We start from the raw sequence: 16,745 nt of genomic DNA, 5'->3' as shown, positions 1-16,745 counted from the left end.
CCACCTCTGGCTGTTGCTGGGACAATGTCATGAAGTGACTCATGTCATGTGGGGCACCTACCACGCAGCCCTGCATTAATAGATACACAGCATGTGACATTACGTGGTTCAAATTGAGCTTCGCCATCGCTGAGCTGACAGTGTTGAACGTGCATCAGGGTCTGCAGCCACAGTCTGGCATCTGACATACGGGCATCTCTACAATGAAATGCCCGTGGGGCTCCATGAGGAGAGATGAGTGAAGGCTAAATCCACACATGTCCAGGTCTGGCTGTGTCTCCAGTGGACTCAGGCCCAGTTTGAGTATTGTTACCAAGTTCAACAGCAGGTTTTGAGGGTTCTGGAATTGTGACTAAGGGATTGTAGACCTTCTAACCATCCCGAACATATTTCTGAAAGGGACCCCCATCCAATTCCTTGGGGCAGGAGGTCCTTTGGATAGTTTAGCCTTCTGCTCACATTCCCCTAGGGACTTCTGCTGGGACAAGATGGATCTAAGAGTCCAAGATGACCTTGAGAGCTAGTTTCCAGGGAGGACAGCTCCTGTGCATGCTACTGTGGCTGTACACCCAGTCGGACTTGGTAGTAAACTGGCAAGTACCGTGAATGCAGCACAGTGCTTCCCTGTGCTGTCTGTCTGCTCAGCCTGCTCACAGTCCGTCCACCTACATCTACTGTGCGAGCATCCTGCACAGGCTGGAGGTCATGTCTTCTCACCTTTCCACCACTGGATCAGCACCACACCTGGGAACTCAAAATGTGCTGGTGAGAGGCAGCTATCCACAGCCAGCACCCTCTCTCTCCATGCCAGGGGGACCTCAGGCACACCCAGCCCAGCAGAGCTTCTGCCTGCTTCTGCATGGTCCTGTGTGGCTTCTGCTGGAACATTGTGCTCTAGCAAGCATCCTCATCCTGAACATTTTTTTTAGAAGCAAAGAGAAAAATATCCTCCACTTTGCATCCTGCAGGCCTCTGTCCTTGCTCTGCCGCACTCCTAACCTCTACTTCCCACATGGGAATTAGCAGACCCACATCCTTCCTGCAGGAAACCCAGGGATCAATGAACCTCCCAGCTTGGAGCAATCAAAGTGGTCACTTGTCAGGTGTGAAAGTTGAGAAGAGGTCTTTCCAACCTGAAAAATCTCTCAAGTCAGACTCTTGGGGTTCAAATACCAGCTCTGCTTTTTTTTTTAATTTTTTTATTTGTTCTAATTAGTTATACATGACAACAGAATGCATTTCATTTCATTACACACAAATGGAGCACACTTTTCATTTCTCTGGTTGTACGTGATGTAGCTTCACACCATATGTCGAGTCATACATGTACCTAGGGTAATGCCCATCTCATTCCACCATCTTTCCTACCCTGATACCCCTCCCCTTTCCTCCCTCCCCTTTGCCTAATCCAAAGTTCCTCCATTCTACCCATGCCCCCTCCCCCTATTATGGATCAGCATCCACTTATCAGAGAGAACATTTGGCCTTTGGTTTGGGGGGATTGGCTTACTTTGCTTAGCATGATATTCTCCAACCCCATCCATTTACCTGAAAATTCCATAATTTTATTCTCTTTTAATGCTGAATAATATTCCTTTGTGTATATATACCACAGTTTCTTTATCCATTTATTTATTGAAGGGCATCTAAGTTGCTTCCACAGTTTAGCTATTGTAAATTGAGCTGCTATAAACATTCATGTGACTGTGTCACTATAGTGTCCAGCTCTGCCTTTTAATAGCTGGGTGTTCCTAAGTAACATCCTTGAACTTTCTTTGAGTTTTCCCATCTGTAAAATGGAATATGAATACCACCATGTAGAAAAGAATTAAATACTTTCAGCTCTGAAAACTTCCAGTTCCACTCTTTTGGGGCCGTGGCCATAGCAAACTAACCAACTTTCTTTTCTGGTGCCTTGTACTCCCCTGGCTTGTACCTCTCCCCTTGCAGCATAGGTACGTTGTGATGATAGGTACAAAGATTTGAAAGAAAAAAAGTACAGCCATCCTAGCCAAAGCGGCTTCTGGCAGCCAATTAGAAAGCCATCTGCCAGGAAAGCCATTATGGCTCTTCTGCCTCATCACCTCTGACAGCTGCAGAAGTCATCCTCCTGGTCACCATCCGCATGTAAGAGTGTCCCCAGCAGATGTGGCCTCCAGCTGCCTCCTGTGCATTTTTTATTGTTTTGTTGAAAATATCAATATCTCTAAGGCTCAGCTATGTTCCTCCCAGGTCCTGGGCCATTGGCCTGTGGCATTATTACATTACGTACTAGTCAGGAGAAATTCCATTCACTTCCCGTCATGTGGCCATACTGCGCGTTCTCCAAACCGAAGCAACCTCCTCTGGGCTCCCTCGGAGGCCAACAGTGCAATGAGTTCTTTATGACTTTGCAGTGAATTTAAATACAGCGAGCCCCTCATAAAATGTAAGTATTCCACTCATTCGTCCTTTGGGCCAGTAGCATTCTAGAAGGCCTGAGGAAGATTGCTGAATGACAGTCCCAATGGCAGTTGCTGGCTGGCCAGTGTCCTCCAAGGTTAAGGGTGTGGACCCTCCAGTCCAGACCACTGGCCTTCAAATCCCCACCTGCCATTTAACAGCTATGTGAACCTGCGCAGTGTACTTGAACTTTCTTTGCCTGAGTTTTCCCATCTATAAAATGGGTTAATGATAGTACCACTACTAATGAGCTTCACATGGGAGACTGACAGAGTCCAGTCAGGTTGTTTTCAGAGCCATCTGCCATTGGAGACAATTGTGTGGCCATCAGGAGTCTGCCCACATCTCAAGGGAGATCGATATTTCTGATTTCCATTCACTGCAGACTAATAGCACTCCATAATGCCCAGGATCTTGCAGTACCTACACCAGACAGCCCAGCAGAGCCACCTCTCCTGATAGCCCTGGACCACCTTCGCCAGTTGCCCCCAACATGTCTCAGGCTCTACAGGCTTCTGTCTGATTCGCTCATAAGGGTGTGTGTGTGTGTGTGTGTGTGTGTGTGTGTGTATGTACACATATGTATACACTTCTATGTTTTACTTTAATTGTCTACAAAGGTCTCCTTCTGCAAAATGTGAGGACAAGAATGTACCCTCTGAGGTAGACATGTAGGGTCAATGCTCAGGACACTAAAAAAAACTGATTTGGTGACCCGTGAAACTTGAGCGCTAAGTCCACTCCCACTTCAACTATGAGGACCCACCACGCCTTTGAAATGGGTGCTCTCCTGGAAACCTGTCCTACAAGCTCCACGGTTCTCAGAGATTGTCTAGAAAGGAATGTGCGCATGGTCACTTCTCATAAGGATGTCCATTTACTGCCGTTGGTTTTTAGTTATCCCTTCTGATGTCTTCAGAACCAGCGTGTGCTAGAGAGTGCATGGCCACTTGGGGGATTAGGCAGCGCCCCAGAGGCCTGTCAACCTGGGCATCCCTAGCCTGCAGGTGAATCCTCCGGGTTGGGGCTGTGGTCACTGCCTGTGCCTCTGAAACAGAAAAGAATCTTCTCCTGAAGGTCAGGGTTATGTGGGTGTAACACTGTCCTCCTGGGATTCAGTGCCTACACTGATAGAACTCCAGGAACAAAAATGTCTGCCTGTGTGCATGATGGAGGGCTTTATGAAAGACAGAGTGATGCTACTCAAATACAGGACTCTTCATATTTTTCCTGAGCCCTCACTCACCTCCTGAATCTAGGGACCAAAACTCTGTGTGGCAAGCGCTTACCATGGTAGCTCCATTCTGTGGGGAAAGCTCAAGGATGAGTGCAGGAATGGGTTGTGAGATGGGGGGGGGCAATGTACCCTGGAGGTCTGTGGTGGAGACTCAAGTGCTCCAGGCTCCCGGCCCCAGGGCTTGGGTGGTGGGGTGCAGCCTTGCCCCCGGTGGTTGCTTCCACCCCCAGGCCTAGTTCTTCCCCAGCACAGCATTTGTTTAGGACCTGGATTCTCAAAATCTCCCCAACCATGCAATTAGGGCCCATGATTTAATTAATGTTAATTTATTTGTAAAAGACACAAACTTCTGCATGTCGTATATCACCCTTCAGTGCTTCAGAGGCCACCTGCAAAATAACTTGGCCTGTCAGGTTAACTTATTTGTATATTTTTAGGTAAGAGAAAACTCTAATGAAAATCATAAGATGTTTAGAATCAAATCACAGATGCAGCTATCAGGATACTTAGGTGAAATTTTGAAGTCTTATACATGTGTTGAAAAAAATGAATGTTAATGATCTATAGCCATCTCAAGAAATTAGAAAAAGATATTATATGCAGGTAGAAAGATAAAAATACAACACATGAGACCTTCAAACTACAGGGGGGCCAGCATAAATTATTGCAGTATAAATGCTTAAATTATTGCATTATAAAGAAAAGATTTGATTTTAAAAATGCCAGATTTTAATATTTATATCATATGTCATGCTGTATCTATGTGTTTCTATTTGCTTAAATTATGCTATTCGCAACTTTTATAGCTAGAGGCCAGTGAGACAGATATTAATTCTGATGATTAACAAAGAATCAGTGCCTTCAAGTTAAAATGTGTGTTACTGTGGCTTTCCATCACCAGCTTTCAGACCTCAGCACCAGTAATGCTTTTTGTTTGGCGGGGGTGGGGGGTGGGGATGGGGGGTGTACCGGTGATTGAACTTAGGGGCACTCAACCACTGAACCCCATCCCTGGCCCTAGCTGCTTAGTGCCTCACTTTTGCTGAGGCTGATTTTGAACTTGTGATACTTCTGCCTCAACCTCCCAAGCTGCTGGGAACCAGTAATGCTTTTTCTAGCTGCTGGGTTCATTTAATTGGACTCCCCTGAGCTGGCATGGGAGGGGTTAGGTCGTTACAGTAGCTTCTCATCAGTGTCCGTCATGACTTTCCAGATACTATGTAACTAAACTAAAATAGGCTGGTAACTAGAACACCCTGGCAACAAGAAGCTGGGACTACCGTCCTTAGTGTTGATTTCCACTTTTTGTCACTCCCAAGCCTGCTGCCTATAATAAAGTTTTATTGGCACACAGCCATGTCCATTTTCCTAAGTGCTGGGCTACACTTCACCACAAAATCAATTGATAACAAAGCACCAGGGGGAAGTTCTTTCTTCTCCCCTGTTGGGGCTTTGCACAAGATTATAATCTTTCAAAAATATATATATCTGTTGCTGATAAAACATGAAAACAACTATGTGGGGGCTTCGTTTCAGGGAGAAATAGCATGCAGTTAGTAGAAATACTGAAATAATCCTGAAGGCAAGCTGTTAGACTAAGCCTTGAAACATGCAAAAACTGAAAATAGCAATCAGGTTGGTTTGTTTTAGGAATAAGTTTTTAAACTTAAAATCATTCTATTTGTATTTTGAGACAAAACACAACAAAAGAATGCTTCAGTGAATTGATATACATGTTTTAGAAATCGGTTGGCCTGGGTGGTAGAGCACTTGCCTAGCATGCACGAGGCCCTTGGTTCAATCCCCAGCACGTACACACACACACACACACACACACACACACACACACACACACACACACACACAATTTTGAAAGGTGTACACTGATTCCTTGACACGGTTGATAGAATGTTTTCATATTGGCCACATTTCTGAAGTTTTGATTTTCATACTTTCTACAAGAAAATTGGACACGTCTCAGTGCCTGTAGTCTTGTCTCCCCCATTAGGCTGAAGAGAATCCATTCCATGGGCAGCGAGCCACACCTAAAGCCCCCCTCCTCGGCCCCCTGCAGAACTAGAAGACATTCAGCAATTCCCTTTGTGTCTTTGAAGGATATTCCCTGAGTCCCTCCGGTGGCTGATGGCTACCCAGCAGTTTGAGTCTGCAAAGAAGCTGATCCTGCACTTCACCCAGAAGAACTGCATGAGCCCTGAGAGCGACATCAAGGGCGTGATGCCCGGTAAGTAGACTGTGGGCTGGCGAAGGTGTCCAGAGTCTCCGTGGAGCAGGCCATGATTCCTGGGCTGGTTTTTCTGTCCCAAGCAGCTGTTCTGTTCAGTTCTTCTGCAACCAGTGATTTGAAGAAAGGCAGCAGTAACATCTAGAGGCTAGGAGTTAGAGCAAACTGAAATTCTCTCCCCTTTCTGGGTGCTGGTTTCTTTCATGATCACGTTCAACACACTATAGTGCTCACATTGCCCTTCCAAATCTAGAAGTGGGGTATGAGCCTAATACACACCTGATCTTCACTGTGTATATTGAGCTTGTGGCACTCAGCCTGACCTGCCTGAATTCCCTGCCCTTTCAGATTTAAAAGCCACCAAAGCCCTGACTTGGGATGCATATCTACTATTGCCTTCCTGACCTCTCTTTTCCTAATAATGACCTTCAGAGAGCTGGCTAAGTGTTGTACAGATAGACTTCTGAAAGACACTGTAGACCCAAGTGCCCTATCCTGAAGACCTGGTATACATTGTTACTGTAAAATTTCCTAGGAAAATAATCGACAGGTCCTTGTCCAGGGGAGTGTGCACATTTCCCCCACCAGCAGAAATCCTTGTTATGACTGTTCATTCATTCAACAGATACCTACAAAATGCCCACTGTGTGTCAGGCACTGTTCTAGATAGAGCAAGGAAGGAAACAGGCCAAGGCTTGCCCTCAGGGGTCTTGAAGGCAGAGCCTGCCTGCTGACAGGAAGTGGATCCACAGGCACTCAGAGGCAGGGGTGGAACAGCAGGACAGAGGGATGGAGAGTGGTGGTGATTGACTGAAGTGGGAATGGCTGGGCAAGCCTGGCTTCAAGGCACAGTGAGCAGGGTCCTGCGCCAGGTAGGAGAACGTACCCTGCAGGTCTCCATTCCCCATAAGAAAGGGACAAGGGACCAGAACAGAGAAATGTCTAGCTGCCTTCCCATTAGACTCCTGAATCAGAAGATCTGATAACCTGGGTTGGTAGAAGTGCCACCGGTACTGCTGCTCAGCCAGGATGCCATCTCTCCCTCCACCTGGAGGACAGCCAGCTGGGCCACCACCACGTGCTGGACAAGGTGTGTTCTACCAGCCCTCGGCCCCAGAGGAGAATACAGGTCAACCCAAAATCCTGTCCTCTCTGGCATGAAAGATGGGAGCCTGGTCTGTTCTACGTGCAGAGTATTGAGTGCTAGCACCTCAAGGGAGCTTCTGTGGTCCCTTTGATCCAGGCACAAGGATAGCAGAGAAGATGACACATAATGTTTATATGGCAGTCCCATTTCTAAATGATTTGCAAGTATTGACTCATGTATTTAATCCTAAATGCTTTACATGTCTGAAGCCATTTCTTCCCAACAGTCCTATGAGGGAGGAACTATAATTGTCCCCACTGAAACACAGAGACTAAGTGGCCTTGCTGTGAAACGGAGGTCACATGACTGCTAGGTAGTTGAACCCAAGAAGTGGCATCACTGGGCTGCTCTCAGAGAGGAAGGAAACCTTGGAGATGTGTGGGAAGGAATGAGTATTATATTAAGCTTTTTCTTTAGAACCAGATTTGCTGGCTTTGGGTCATCCTCAGAGCTTCCCCAAATTTCTCCAGGCCTCTTTCAATAGCAGGTTCATGCTCTCGTGTCTTACGGTACTTTTGTACTTGCCTTTCCCTAATTAAATTATCATACTTCACTTCTTGCGGGTTAAAATATTGCCCGGGAAAAGCTTCTTTCCTCAATCCTAATTACACTGATTTGTTTCCCTCCTGTTTTTGGAAAGGAGTATTAATTATTTCCTTGCTTATGGGCTTTGTTCGTGCTCATTTCTATTCTGCAGTGCCGGCCAGGAGGCAGGGCAGGGTGGTTGGTACACTTGACACTTAACCCAGGAGAAAGCTTCACTCCACCCGGGAGCTGTCGTCACAGAGCTCAGTCTGGGGGGCACTAACTTCACATCTGCCTCTGGCTCTCTGCCGCCTCCTGACTGTCAAGGGCTTTGATGACAGCCTCGAGCAAAACTGGGGAGCACTTGGGGGATGCAGCACGTCTCTTACATCTGGCCAAAGCTGCCATTTCCATCTTCGTCCACTGATACATTTTTCTGCTTGAAATCATCTTCCCATCACTTCTAGTCTCCTAACCCACTCCTGGTCTCTTACTCAGCCCACTCCAACCAGCTAAATGCACTACTTGCTCTGCTCCATCCTCCCTGCTGTCCCTTCTATCTGCAGCCAGATCAGATATCCTCAGGTCACATCAACTCCTGCTTTAAAACTCTCTCGCAGCCCCCCTGGGCCTTTAGGATAGATCCCTGCATCCTCCAAGCAGGGACCCTGCCTGGTCTCTGCCTCCTTCCCGCAGACAGCTGGCCTTGGTCAGGCTGCCACATGCTTCCCCACAGGGCCCACCCCAGGAAAGTCCCCTTTCCTCTCTCCCATCTTGGCTGACTCCTCAGCGCTCAAGTCAACCCCCAGCTGTGCATGAATATTGCTGCCACACTTTCCGGTTTCCCCTCAGGCTGGCTGTAATGAAGGATTTGTAGGACTCCTCATTAGTGCCTGCCACTCCTGCAGAGCTGTGAGGCTTGGTCAGGTAGAGCTGGTCTGCAGGGCTGGCTGCTCTACCCCTAGCCCCCAAGAAGACCTGACATGTACCAGGAGTTCCATGAATATTTATGGAATATACAAATCCAATCTTCTGTCACCAGGAAGGGTTAGGGCTGCTCATCCTGTCACCTCTGGTTACGTGAGTGACTTGGGTGTAGCTCTAGGTGTGTGGGGGTGGAGGGGGACTGCTCATGCCCCTATTAGTGCATCCTAACCTTGGGTTTATGCTAGAAGAAAACCTTTTGTTCCAGAATTTTCCATTTCCATTCCTCTTTTAAAGCTATCTTCAGTTTATCATTGAGCATGTCTGATGTTCTTAGTGGTGTGTTGCAGCTGAATTACTTCAGACACTTGGATGTATTCCTGAGTGTCATTCTCTCCTTGTCACATGACATGTCCAAATATGACAGCATTCCTTCCTTCCCAGGTCATAACTCCCAGTATTTTGAACACTTACAGCAGAAGTAGAAGCCTTGATGGTTCTAAATGAGGCCATATTGGTGCTGTCGCTCACTGCAGGAAACTCCTAGCGTAAGACACAGGATCAGCCCCTTGCTTTTTAGTAATGGCAAGGCGAGCAAAGAGCCACGGGGCCTGGGGAACACCCTCGATGTGCATTGAATCCACGACACAGCCTTGTGATGGGGGAGAACCTCAGTTCAGGCCCAAAGAGGCCTCTTCCCACCATCCCCAAGGTTGCCCTATGGAAAGGAAGTCTTAGAGAAAGAAAGCCCAGAGAACAAACTTCCTTCTTTCCCTTCTTGGGGGAGAGCCATGCGTGAGGAACCAGTGTCCTTTGTCCTCTTGCACAAGGCCCTCTCTGGGCAGCCCGGCTAGAGGAGCCGGGCCTTGCCCTCACCTGCCTCATTCTTTGTCTTACCACTCAGTTCAGAGCCTTCAGTGACTACAGGGTCCCAGGATAAGGACACCTCTGTGTCCTCTGCATTAGGTAACCTGCCCAAAGTCACAGCACTCACAAGTGATGAAACAGATTTGACACCTGACCCTTGCTTTTGACCCCTCTGACGCGTGACTTCTTGCCCCTCTCCACCAAAGGTTGGGTCGGGGAGTTACGTATCAGACAATGGCAGGGATCTGCAGGGCTGGGTCAGTTGTTGAGAATGTGGGTAGATTTTGAAATTCAGTTCTCTGGAGTGACTATGATAAGTCTTGGAAGGCAAAGTTGCTCTAGTGGCCAAGGGCCACCATTCTAAATCACTCCCTGGGGGCTGAGGGCCACACAGCACAGAGACAGCAAACGTCTACTTCAGAACGTGGGCTGGGGCCTCAGAGCCGCTGCCCTAGCGCTTTGGGTGTACATTTTTTCCCATGGCTTTTATGGCAGTGGTTCAGCTTCTCCTCTTCCTCCTCCTCCTCCTCCTCTTCCTCCTCCTCTCCCTTCTCCTCTCCCTCCTCCTCCTCTTCCTCCTCCTCTTTTCCGCCTCTTCCTCCTCTTCTTCCTCCTCCTCCTCCTTCTCCTGTTTCTATTTTTCTCCCCCCTCAACTTCTCTTTTGCCTTTTCTTGCTTTTCATTTCTGTAACTGCCATTCTCCAGTTTCCCTACTAACATTAGCCTTTTCCTCAAGCACCAAAGCAAGTCCGGCTCCCCACACACCGACCGCCCTGCAGACCGACGCAGAGCCCCCATGCACCTCCTACACCTGCTGCGGGGTGAGCTGCCTCTGCCTCCTCGCTCTGCTGGCCTTGGAAAGACTAGTTGGCCTCTCACACCCAGAGCTTCCAACATGGAGAGGCGGTGACCAACTTTCAGGGGTCTGCAAGGCCACCTCTGGCTTCTCACCACCTCTGCCTCCCACCGTTGGTGGTGAGAAGCCAGGGCGTGTGCAGTCAGCAGACACAGGGCTGGGGGTGCTGTGCGGATGCCTTGATGCTTTCCTGCATCTGGTCCTTAGGGCAGCACTTTGTCTCACTTAACAGATAAGAGCCAGGCTCACAGCATGAACATGGTCCTCCATGGCCACAAGGCAGAGGGACATTCCAGGACCCCAGTGGGTGACTGAAACCACTGAGAGTACCAAACCCTGCACAGGCTTTGTTTTTTCCCTCTATAGGTATGCCTGTGATAAAGTGGGACTTCCAAATAGGCAGAGTAGGAGATTAACCATAATAACTCATAGCAAAGTAGAGCAATTATAACAATACACTGTAATGAAAGTTATTTACAACTTATGGATTGCTAATATCTAGAAACTTCCATTTAATATTTTCAGACCACCATAGACTGCAGGTAACTGAAAACTCAGCTAAGGGAAGACACGTGGATGATTTTCCCAAGGAAGCACAAAGCCAAGCTTCCATCCGGGCTCCTTGGGCCCTCACCACACCCAGACCTCTGCTGCTGCCACACAGGGGCAGGGAAATGCAGAGCAAGAGGGGCTGCACCTGTTTGGTCAAATTAAATAGGCTCTACCTGTGTCTCCGTTTGAAATTCTTCTAATGACTGTAGATCAAGAAAGTTGAAGAGTTTGGGAAGGGGACAGCATGAGGCACACCTTTAGCAGCAATGTCCCTGAGGCTTGTGTCCGATGGATTATCCAGGTGTCTTCCCACCCTCTCCTTTTATTTCCATCTGCAAGGAGTTTAGGTTCGCATCTCTTAACTAGAGAGACAAAAGGTCTCTTCTATTCAGTGACCTCATGGGGTCTTAGAAGTCAGCTAAGGTTTCTTACAACTCTCAGCTTGTGGATTTTATCCCAGAAGAACACACTTCGTGCTGAGGGAGTTTTATGTTGTTGCTGATAGGAGGGTGATGGGAGTACGGAGCCTGACAAAATATCAATATCCCTGCAAAGGTTAATTTAATTCCATTTAGAGTAATGTGGTTACCTCCGTACACTATAGTCAATTCTTAGACTGAGCTCTAGGGCTTAATGTTATTTTTTAAAAAAGAAAAAAAAAAAACTCAGATCATAATTCAATTGCTACAGCTTCTTTAACATTGTATTTCATACACAATAATGCATTAGCAGTTAAATATGGGCCACATTTTAAAAAAAGAAACAACTTCAAATGTATGTAAACTTGTTAATGAATAATTAAATTTTCGTGGAAGATTTACCTGGTGAGAAAACACAGCAATTATGGTAGATTTCTGATGAGTTTTACAGCAGTGAAGATACCTACATCATTGAATGTGAGAGTATCTGATATTCATATTTCCAGGCTCTTAAGAGAAATAGTCATATACTGCATAACGATGTTTTGGTCAATGGAGGACCTCATACATAGCTATGGTCCCATGAGATTTTTTTTTTATATTTTTTTTTAGTTATCCATGGACACAATCTTTATTTTATTTATTTATTTTTTAGGGGGTGCTGCGGATCAAACCCAGTGCCTCACTCATGTGAGCCAAGAGCTCAACCACTGAGCTACAACCTCAGCACCCCCATGAGATTTTAACGGAGCAGAAAAATTTCTAAACATTCTAGCTGTATAACATCACAGCAAAACACATTCCTCACGCGTTTGTGACGATGCTGGTGACAAGCATACTGTGCTGCCAGTCATATAAGAGTAGAGCATATACAGTTACATACCATGCATGGTACTCGATAATGGCAGTAAACTGGTTCATGTGTTTATTACATATAGTATACTTTTATCACTAATAGAGTGTCTTCCTTATTGAAAACAAATGGTGGACTATAAAACAGTCTACTGTGAGGCCAGCAGCAGCCTCGTCTGTCTCGTGTTTTCCACATCTCCCCATGGCATCCAGAGGCCTCTCAGACCATCTGGGTCTGTGTGAGCACCCAGTGATATTTGCATGAGAACAAAGTCACGTGAACATCACATTGTCAGACTGTAGCCCCATCACTATTATTAAGTGACTAGAGTGTATTTATTTAACCATAGAGAAAGTGTGTCCACAAATTAGTGAATTTTTGCTGATGGGAAAATACAGGTCGGGAGAACTCAGGAGCTGAGGGGGTCTGTGGATAGTCAGGCAAAATGCCAGCTGTGCTGGTTTGCGCAGACCTGAATCTCCACACCTAAATATGGGAAAGAAGAAAGTTCTGGAAACTCAGGAGGCATGGTCTCCCTCAATCAGAGGAATCCTTCACATCTGTGGGGTAGTGATTTGGGGATCACTCTTGGATACTAAAATCTGCAGATGCTCAAGTTCCTTCTATAGAGTGCGGTGTTTGGGCAGAATCTTCACACAGCCTCCCATACCCCTTAGGTCATCTCTAGACACTTCGTGATCCTAATTCGATGTAAATCCTATGTGAATAGTTACTTTGTATAGTTTAGGGAATGTCATTGTCAAGAAAAAAGTCTGTACGTGTTCAGTAAAGAGGCAATTTTTTTTTCTGACATTTTAGATCCACAATTAGTTGAATCTGAGGATGACAACCCATAGATACAGAGGATGGACCTATATGCCCCAGACACTCAAGATTTCCTCAGTAGATAGGGGCCTCTGATATCTATCTCAATGCATTTCTTATTCTGGAATAATTTTGTATTTACAGGAAAGTTGCCAAGACAGAACAGATTTCCAAGTGCCCCTGACTAACTAATCTCTTATTTTCATGATACCTTTGTCAAAACTGCAGAAACTGAATACCAGCATACACTACTGTTAACCAACCTTCAGCCTTATTGGTGTCACCATTCTTCCATTAGTGGCTCCTGACCCAGGACCCCCTTATGCACTTAGCCATCTCTTCTCCCCACCTCCATCCCTCATCTCCCTCTCCCCTGACCTGTGACAGTTTCTTGGTGACTCTGACAGTTTTGAAGTGTACTGGCTCTCTCTCTCCCAATCTGTGAAGTCTCTTTTATTTTTTAGTTCCTAAGTGGAGGATTACTCCACAAGGACACCCTAGAGAATAGAGAGGGGACCCAGGAAGCCAAGTGTGGGACACTGCCACTCACAGGCAAAGGCCAGTCAGCTCCTGGAGGCTGGGGCCTTTCCTTGTTTTGATCTTCTCTGTTAAACTGCCAAGTCAGCACCAGGACTTCCGCAGACTCCTGGCCTGGTTACAGTGACATAGGAGCAACTGTTTGACTCAGAAAGACTTCCCGGCTCCCCTGAGCCACACCAGAGTCTCAGTGTCATAGCTTTACGGTCTGTCACATCCTTTTGAGTAAAAACATTGTCTAACTTGTTTTTGTTTTGCATTTGGGGTGCTGGCATGCTAAGCATGTGTTCCACCACCAAGCTGTACCCCAGCCCCAGATCCCAAAGACTTTTTGTCATCTAAAACATGCACATACACATATGTATTCATTTGTCTCTTAAATGTCCACATACTCTATGGGCAATTTCTAACAGAAATAGCCATAGTCATGGCATCAGAACCAAAGAATACAAGTAATAATTTAGACTTAACGGATATATAGAGAATATTTCACCCATCAGTGACTAAATATATTTTCTTCTCAGCAGCACATGGAACATTTTCTAAAATAGACCATATTTTAGGCCACAAAGCCAGTCTAAGCAAATACAAAAAAAAAAAAAGAAGGCATAATCTTGCATCCTATCAGATCATAATGAAATGAAGAGATTATAAATCAGTGCTAAGATAAAAAAATAGTGTCTCTGAGCTGTGGGTGACAAACATGGATACATATTCTATTAAAAAAAAAAAAGAGCCATTTGTTTTGTTTGCCCAGGGCATAATGAGGGCCTGGGTAACCTAGAATGTCATCATCGAGTGTTATACTCAGAAAAAACGTTAAATGAGTCTACACTGTTTATTTGTATGTACCCTGCCTGGGTAACCCCCCTCAAAAAAAAAAAAAAAAAAAAAAAGCTTTGCAATGGAAACTTACACTACTATGTTTTGGCTCCCTTTCAGTCTCTGTAGGGGATTTTGAACTGCAAAGTTAGAGTCCTATGAGTACATTTCTTTCCCAAAAGCCTAGACCCTATCCCCTGTCTTAAAGGAAGGAAAGGCTTTCTCCCCTCTGTGTGGTGCCTGGACTGGAATTTTCCATTCTGCCCAGTCTCATGCAGTCTGTCTCTTGCAGAGCTGGAGAAGGAGCTTTCCCGGAGACCCAAGAAGGTGTGCATCGTGAAGGTGGTGGGGACCCGGAACCTGTGGAAGAACATCGTGGTTCTGTGTGTGAACTCGTAAGTCACAAGGGGACACATGCAGCCAGGTGGGGGGCAGGCAGGGCATGGGATGCAGGATCCTCCTCCCTGCCTGCTCTCAGGCCAGCTCTCTGTGAAGGGGGTCATGGGAAGTGTGATACACCCCATCAAAGCTACTTATCTGTGGGCTTGAGGATACCTAGTCTCCACCAGGAAGCCTCGGGCAGCTAGCACCCCAGCCAGTGGTCCCTATCCTAGCCATCTTTCCCTGTGTCCTGCACAGTGCTAAAGCTCCCCAAGTACAGGAAGCCCAGATGGAGGCCTAAGCTAGGTCACAACAGATGTGCCCTCAAAACAATTCCCTCTCTCTGCTTTTTAAAAAAAGCAAGGGGGTTTGAGATGATGGGCCCTGGCCTAGCTCTACAGCCCAGGCCACAAACCATGCTCCGTGCCTGTCCTCAGCCCTGCTGTCTCACGCCTGTACCCCAACCAGGGGCCCCAACCAGGGGTAGCTGCAGATAATGGTAGGTCAGCCTGAACCAAGAGCAGCTCAGATGCTCTCCAAGAGGCCTCTCACACTAGTGTTCACACTCACCTGCTTGTAGTAGGGAGCCCTTTGCTCACACAGCGGGCTTAGCATAAACCCAGAAAGGTCCTTCCTGTCTCAACCCATAGCTTAATAAGCTGCCTTTCCCTGACTGCAAAATAGGGACCTTCATTTAGAGTCAGATCTTATCTGGGGTAGTTAGCTCCCCATAGGGGTTAGCAGTCAAATAATGTGCGAGGGGTTTGCACATTATTTGTGAAGGTCAATTGGGGGAGGAGTTTGCATATTATTTGTGAACTGGGGGAGGAGTTTGCACTTGTCTGTAGAAGGTCTAAGCTTGCCTTCAGGTAAAGAAAGGCTCAGGATTGGAGCCTGTCATTCCCCACAACTCTTTTCTATCAAAGTGCTCCATTTAATCAGTTCTCAGTTTGGAGGTTCCAGATTAAATTTCATTTGTGTAGGATACAAAATATTTTACCACCAAAGGATAGAAAAGGAAATATCTAATCACTCTTTAAACCTTCTGTGATGACCCACCATAACCCCACAGTGATCAAGGCCAGCACTCTCAGCCACCCAACATGAGTGCGAGGCACAATCACCCCGCTGCTGTCCAATCTCAGGCATACGCCTGATAGGCTAATGGTGCTATTAAGAATGGAAAGACTTCTCCAATTTTTCTGTTGAAAAAAAAAAATCACAAAATTTGGCATAGACGAGATGGCAAATTTCCATTTTTATAATTCCTGTGGGGGGAGGAGGATTCTATCTCCCTGGTTTTATTATCTGAAAATTACCTGCTATAAGCTTCATTTCTACCAGAACAACAACAACAGCAACAAAAAGGAGCAGATTGCCTTGAGATCCCAGCAGGCCAGGAAGAAAAGAAATTGACACGGGATCCCAGGAGACTAACCAAATCCAATCAATTGCTAGATTATAAAATAGTTGCCCAGGGGAGCTGGGTCCTGTAGAGGATCTCCAGAGTGGAAATACTTTCACTAGGCCCAGGGTGCCTGTCCCCTATGGGGGCAGGATCTGTTGTAGTTGACCTTCATGCATCCTCAAGGTCAAATGAAAAGCATTTAGATTTCCCTGTAGCATGAAGAGAGTGATTGGGAGAGAAATTTTTATGTGTGGGACAGACAGAGCTGACATAATGAACGGGCTCTCATGGCATCACAGGTGTTTCAGATTCAGCCACGTCCTACAGGATCCCTCGGAGCCCCGGAGGTATGTGCTAGGCACCATCAACCTCCCGGGAGTGCTTAGCCACATTTTCATTCCCGTTTTCCTGGAGGACATCTGTCAGCCACATTAGGGTACACGTTTTCATGCTCATGTGGGACAGTAAAGGACCACACCCAGGACAGTGAGGGGGAAGCTGGGATAAATGAATAACTGAGAGAGTTTCCTGAAGACTAAACGTCTCCCTTTGGCCTGATTTCTAATCGGCTCGTCCCAGTTCCCTTGGTTGAGAAGCCAGAGGTAATGAGTGAAATAAGTAGTTCTCTGGATGGATCCCCAGGTTTCCAGAACCCAAGCTACCAAAGAGGAGGAGAGACCCCAAGAGGCAGAATATCTCAGCAGTTGT

At 46.5% G+C, this 16,745-nt stretch overlaps 1 protein-coding gene across 4 annotated transcripts in view; it reads left to right on the top strand.

Moving 5' to 3' along the window:
* The window catches only part of Slc22a23 (solute carrier family 22 member 23), a 179,975-nt gene that overhangs the window by 144,221 nt on the left and 19,009 nt on the right, over positions 1 to 16,745 (top strand). For all 4 annotated transcript variants that reach the window (XM_078020485.1, XM_013359640.4, XM_078020487.1 and 1 more), the window contains exons 5-6: positions 5,794 to 5,921; positions 14,541 to 14,643. In XM_078020485.1, the coding sequence (XP_077876611.1) occupies positions 5,794 to 5,921; positions 14,541 to 14,643 (231 nt within the window). The remainder of the gene's footprint in view (positions 1 to 5,793; positions 5,922 to 14,540; positions 14,644 to 16,745) is intronic.

The sequence above is a fragment of the Ictidomys tridecemlineatus genome, chromosome 8 (genome assembly GCF_052094955.1).
Source record: "Ictidomys tridecemlineatus isolate mIctTri1 chromosome 8, mIctTri1.hap1, whole genome shotgun sequence".
NCBI lineage: Eukaryota > Metazoa > Chordata > Mammalia > Rodentia > Sciuridae > Ictidomys > Ictidomys tridecemlineatus.
This window is presented reverse-complemented; position numbering and strand designations above follow the sequence as displayed.